Genomic DNA, 6,630 nt, shown 5'->3' on the forward strand with positions numbered 1-6,630 from the left:
AAACACAACACTAGTTTAAACCTCACTCTTCATCGCAAACTTACCGACATCGGGTGTAGTCCATGTCGCCCTGCATCGCCAGAAAGTTGTCCTTCGGTTTGGCCTTCTCCGGTTTGCACGTGATGTGCGGTTTCGGAAACTGTAGCTGTACTCCGGTTCGCGCCCAAGAAAGTCGCCCTTGAGCGACAGATTGTCCTTGCGCACCACACACTGCGAGCGCCATTGATCGCTGGCCCCGCCCGTCGGCAGCTCCCGGTAGCTTTCCTTGTACTCGGGCCGGAACTCGATCGTACCGTGCAGGCTGAGGTTATCAAACTTCCGGATCGGAGCACTCTTGGTGAAATGGTCGTAGTACTTGTAGCACTCCTTGTACTCGGACGGTGCCTCGCGAAAGTTGCCAGTAAAGGCAATGTTGTTCAGCTGCGGTGTCGAGCGCGACTTGTCGCCCGCCAGCGGAAGCGCGAACTGACTTTTGTACTCCGGCTCGAACGTGGCCTCGCCGGTCAGTCTTAGATTGCTGCGCGTAAGCTGCTCCTTGTTGTGCAGCTTCGAGTCGGAGGCGCTCAAATCGTCACGCTTTTCCTTCTCCTTGCGCTTGTTTAAATTCCGGTACCGGTGGTCCATCGTTGCCGGCAGAAAATCGTACGGCAGAAAGGCCGACTTGTACTCGGAAGACGCGTTGGCAAGTCCGGTACCCCGGGACCCGCCGTCCGGCAGCTTGAAGCATTCCTCTGGCCTAACGGCAGGTGGTCGAGATCTGTAACCGACAGTGAAACGAAGAACAAAATAAAACAATGTCCTGTTAAAGCACAAGTGGATCGCCTCATATATTCGGCCATACTTCACGATCGTATCCTGCGAATAGCTGACAAACTTGGAGTGATTTTCCGACAGGCCCTTCATTGTGCCCGGTTCAATGTGCAACGAGGTACTGCGTCTCAACGGAAGTGCTCGTTCGTATGCCGCTCGGCGTTGAAATCGGTCGGCGTACTCGGTTGCTTTTGCATCGACCGCCGATGGCAGTGAAGGTTCCGATTTGTTGTACAGCGAAAAGTTGCTGCCCAGATGTTCTTAAATAAAAATTAATATAAGTTAATTTTGTAATCAATGATACGATTTCGAGATTTTTCTGGTTACGTACTGGCGTGATCTTGTGAGAACTTTCGTTTACGGTAGCAGTTCAGTTCGTCTACCGTAATGTACTCGTGCGGATGCTTGACTGCGAAACGTTCTTGTGTGTACCACCAACTGCCGGTTCCTGTAAGTTTCGAAAATGTTTAACGAGCTTTATATTTGTAACACAATGGATTTTTTACAATAATTTTTGTTCGGTTTGACGCTTTTATGTTTTAACTTTAATTAAAATCATTAAATATTGCTTATAGTTAACACTTACTATGTCTTAATCGAGGTATTTCAGGCTCCGACACAAAAACATTCCAGTCCAAAAAGTCGCGACTGTTGGACCTGCGAATGAGGGAAAGAAAAAAAACAAAATGAAAATCATTAATTCAAGCACACAGCACAAACCCATGCCCTTCCGTGGTATCAGGACGAAAATCAAAACTCCAACTTAATTGCACCAATAGTCCGCACGATTTACCTTGTAGTGAAAAATCAGCTACTCGATTTTGCTTCACTTTATCTTCAGATTATAGTAACGTTTTCGTCCTTGCGAAACTTTCCAAAACTCTTTGCTTCAATGCGATAACATATCGATACATAACTAGCGCACGGTACCAGTTATGATTGAAAAACTGAAACGAGCGTACCGCAAACAAATAATCAACGTTGCGTTCCTGTGCATTGATCCAAATAAACGTATGGCTTGGATCGCTAAGCAACAGTGCCATTATTTACTTTAAGGCACCGTTGGCAAGGCCAGTAGGGGGTTTTCCCAGCGAAGAAGGTGCAGGAAGCGGTGAAAGGTAATGATGCTAAGGCGTTTCCTTTGTACGGCATTTCAGGTGTCTAACAAAGAAATTATAACATTTAACCTAGTTTTAGCATAGATCATGCGTTTCACTTGCTTGGTCTGTTTTGGTCAGCCATTGGTTCGCTCGGTGCAATCAAACACCTCAACTCAAACCAAGCTGTCAATCATTGATGCGGTGTTGGTTGGGTTGAATTTTACTATAAACAACGTCCTGCAACAGTGTGAACATGGAAGAGTTGTTTGGCTCGAAGGAACTACTTCTGCATGTTCTTTTTGAATGAAATTGACGGTCAAAGTTTGTGGAATTATTACTTCATGCCTTTAGGGAGTATCATGTACGATTTAGACATATGTGTTTTGAAGTAATTTCGAGTAATAAAGTTCAACAGCTTCTTCCATAAAAGCTATCTTAAAAAAAGGAATCACATTGCACAGGCTTAAAGACTTAAAGGCCTGCGGAAAGATACGTTGGGTCATACAAGACTAGACATGGTTCACGCATGAACTAAACTACGCAAAAAAGCACCTTTTAGAAGAAACAAGATACAGAAAAATATTAATTTTGAATAACCAGCCTTTCAATCCAAACTCACTGACACGTGAACCAACAAATATATTGGTTACTTATGAAAAAAAAAGAATGCGCATGTAACAATCGCATAAACTCAGAGAGTACGTTGAAGTTGAGTAGCTTGGTGGCCTATTTGTGTTAACGTGTTAACTTCTACAAAACCGTAAGGATTTGATTCCCAATTGAAAGTGACGACAGTGAAGTCGCTTGATACGCTGCATGACCGTGAGATCGCCGTACATCTCGTATAGCTCATCGTTATAACGGCTCATCCATTATCCTTCCACATATACAGGACCAAAAATCGTTTTGAGTATCGTCTTCTTTTTTTATAAAAGAAAGTCTTTATTCGCGTGTACAGAACATGTTTTATTTACCAGGGTAGATATTTACAAAATACTCTAATATAGCTATACATTTACAAAAGTACTGCACGCTTAAGGACGACTAAATCTATCTCATCATCGTTGTTATCAACGATGTGGAAAATGTAGTTATCAAACAACCTAAGATTACATACACACATTCCCGGACTAACTCTTGGTAGTTCTGGAAATTGCAGACTATTAAACAGATATTGGCCTCCTGGAGCTATTGAAACAATTGTTTGCTGCAGCAGTGCCCAAGTCAAACGCGGCCACGAGGGTTTCGTCAGATTTCGTTCAGAACATTCTTTAAAGTGAACTGATTTCTCAAGCTGTAGAATGACCGGTTGGCGCGCAACTCGGCTTCCATGCAATTGTCGTTGGTGACCTTTGACCCTAGGTGAAATCTGGGACGATTTCAAAAGTGCGTTCACCTATCTGTACGTCACGCCTACATAAGTTTGGATTTGTTGCTGTTAGGGGTTTGATGTGGCCACCATCAGTTTGGTCTTTACCCCGTTCTCCTGTAATCAGAGGTTCTTTTTCGCCTGTTCGATCCCTTGGTAGGTTTCTGCTACATAGGAGAGCCGCAGACCAATGATGTCTATATCATCGGCGTATCATAGTTGACTTACAGGGTTTCCCACGATTTATTGGTAGATTCCCATAGTTGGTTGTCATATTTTTTTGGTGTGTTCCAACGATTTTTTCGCCGTTTCTCTTATTTTTATGGATCAATTGTATTGAATTCTAAACGGACGATACCAATAAATTATGGGAACGAACCCAAAATCTATCGAATTTGAAGAATAAAACGTGAGACGAACCCAAAAAAATATGCGAACTGACCAATAAATCGTGGGAAACCCTGTATAGAAGATTGTTCCCGAAATCTCCACCCTCGAGTCCACGTCAGCCCATCCCCCTGGCGCAGACCTTTGGTGGTAGCAAAAGTCCCTGGGAGTTTTCCTTCCACCTTCACCTGGCAAGTGACGTTGGTCATAGTCATTCTAACTTGCCTTATCAGTTTGAGCGGGATTCCAAAAGAACTCCAAAAGAACTCGTAGCGTCGTAGGCTTTGAAGTCAGTGAAATGTATGACAAATGAAAATTTCCAGTGAAATCAGTAGTAGTGAAATTCAACTCTTTTAACCACGTTTTAAGCCATTCTCCGATAGCAAATAGAGAATAGTGTGAAACTTGAATAAGAGAGGACATTAGAAGTACTTCCTTCTTCAATGAACTCATGAGAGAAAATTTGATTAGATGGAAGATGAACCAAGTTCCAAAATTTATGTAAGAAAGACCTGGATCAGTGAAAGTTAAAATTCCACTAGAAAAGAGAATTTTTGTTATTATTCTTGTTATTTAGCGTAATAACCTTAATCGATGGTTAAATGCTTGCCTAAGCTTGGCTATCTGTGACTTATTGGGGTACTTATAGCAGAAAAGTATCGGGGACTAGTCCTTTATATAAATCAGACTTAAACCCATAACTCATAAAGTCGTGTTAGTGACAATGGATTTTTTATTTGGACTATCTCTAATTTAGAATATCATACAATCACGAACAGAAGATGATAAGACGCGTGGAAACAAAAACGAACAATGGCAATGAAATGTGAAAATTTAAGCTTCTCAACTGCAAAACAGAGCTTTTCTCGTGGCGTGCGTGTCTTTTAATCACTTTGATACAAATTTGGTTAAACCGGCATCACAGAATACGAATTGATTTCCATAAATGAATGATTATTTTTTCGTTAAAATCAGCGAAAATATTTACTATAAAATCTAGTACCTAGAAAAAGGGCCGTAGTTTATGAACACAATACATGTTTTATCGAAGACATATGTTTAAGGTTCATTCTATTTTTGCTATAGGACGCTACAATTGAACGAAAGTAACAAAAAGTGTTGTAATGATCCACGTCTTGAGAAATAGTTAGATTTTGTCGCTACCGTGGTCGTCAGCAAGAATTTAATATTTCCGTTTATATAAGTGTTGATGAAATCGTACACCTAAAAGAAAGCATATATTTAATGATTGTATAGCCAAAAAACAATACTCTGAATTTTTGTATGATAAACAACTCTTGTATAATAAGATCACACAGTGAGAACTATTTGAAATTTGGTTTTAAGCAATTGATGTTTTACATAAAGACATTTTGTGCGTAAAATTTAATAGATAAACAAATTAATGGATCCAAATATACTTTTAGTGTAAATTTTATAATCTTATTAACCTTGGACAGCACTCATTGTAATGGTTGTGCAATATTATGTAAACAACCATGAACAATGTTAACGTGAATTCAAAAACCGTCTTTAAATATTTAGTGCCTTCATAGTTTTTAACTCGATAAACCTAGAAAAAATACTTCCAATTAGTTGTTTGGAACATAAACATGTTTTTTTATGTGCGATTTAGTATTACCAAAACTGTTTACGGTTCAAATTTGCTTTTCATTTTCATGCTACATCAATTTGTACCTAAGGTGGGCAAAGTTTTAGCCCTGACAAAGTATGTTTTTCTGCATTACTTTCTCTCCTGCAAGCTGCAAAACGATGCAACCTTCAAACTTTTCTCCGCAAAAGCCCCAAACTGCTGCTGTTTGGTCGATTTGTCGTTACTCTCCACTTCCGTTTCCATTCATCTTGGGCACACTACGTACCTACGTACGTACCTCACTCGCACGATTATGCGGGGGGAGCTTCAATTAGGGAGCCGGAAATGTTACTTACACGATTGACCCACTTCTACCCACCAGCTGAAAGCTTGCAAAAATTGTACCATCAATTTAGAATGTCCTTCGGTTTGGCGCCTGGGCCGCAGCGAACAGCGGACACAGTAAGTGGCTGAAGGCAGTACTTAGCATAGGTAGTTTAATTAAATCGTTGCGGGAAATGGATGTTTTACCACGATTACATGACATTACGGATGATAATGGTTGATGAGAAAAAGGAAACTGAAACTGCTTACCTCGTTGCAGGTCCATGCTGCCGATGTTTTAGGCGCACCATTGTGTGAGATTAATAATCTATCTGGTTAGTGTAACAAACTTTCAACGATAATATTAGTAAACTATTAGTTTGCTATCTGTGTAACAACACGTTCCAAAAAGGTACAGCAATCAAATGCTATTTTTATTCACATTTCTATTTCCATCCACCGTCTCACTGGAAAGCCTGTCGAATGTCACAAGGCTATTCCCTGTACCCGTACACACAATCACATACAATTGTACAACAAGATATCACCGTTAATATTTGACCATTCGTTTAAAAATGCAGCACACAAGGTTAGTTTTCTGTTTTTTTAGTGTCTTAATTGAAATATTCTCACGAAACAATCGTTACGTTCGAGATATATCATTTAACGCCACTTCGTTTTATCCCTTTGATAACGAATCACTGGAAAATACTGTAGCTCGACAGCCAACACACCGCATTGGTCACTGAATGTTGCTTTATTAGCGTAAATTTCCCCTGCATAAAATACCATTCCTTGTAGGATAAGGATAACCTGGCCGTTAGCCACACTCCTACGAGTGTGGCTCACCACACCACCTTGGGTTTTATTGCTACAAAACGGCATACCACCGAACCGTTTATCACTTCATTCGTGCATGTGGAGTTCGGGCGGGTTAATATCCACGACACAAACGATGTTCTCCAACCGCGCGAAGGTCCTTCTCTCCCGCACGCACAGTCCCCATTGGCCCAAGTCCGTCCCAGTAGGACACATCCGTCGCGTTG

At 41.0% G+C, this 6,630-nt stretch overlaps 1 protein-coding gene across 1 annotated transcript; it reads right to left on the reverse strand.

Moving 5' to 3' along the window:
* Positions 1-119: 119 nt before the first annotated feature.
* LOC121602341 lies at positions 120-6,630 on the reverse strand (the record flags this gene model as incomplete). The annotated part of the gene is made up of 5 exons (XM_041931116.1): positions 5,855-6,630; positions 1,397-1,467; positions 1,142-1,258; positions 842-1,070; positions 120-757 (listed from the first exon to the last, which is right to left on the reverse strand). Coding segments are annotated over exons 1-5 (1,096 nt in total), but the record flags the coding sequence as incomplete, so codon positions are not given.

The sequence above is a fragment of the Anopheles merus genome, unplaced genomic scaffold (genome assembly GCF_017562075.2).
Source record: "Anopheles merus strain MAF unplaced genomic scaffold, AmerM5.1 LNR4000415, whole genome shotgun sequence".
NCBI classification, from domain to species: Eukaryota; Metazoa; Arthropoda; class Insecta; order Diptera; family Culicidae; genus Anopheles; species Anopheles merus.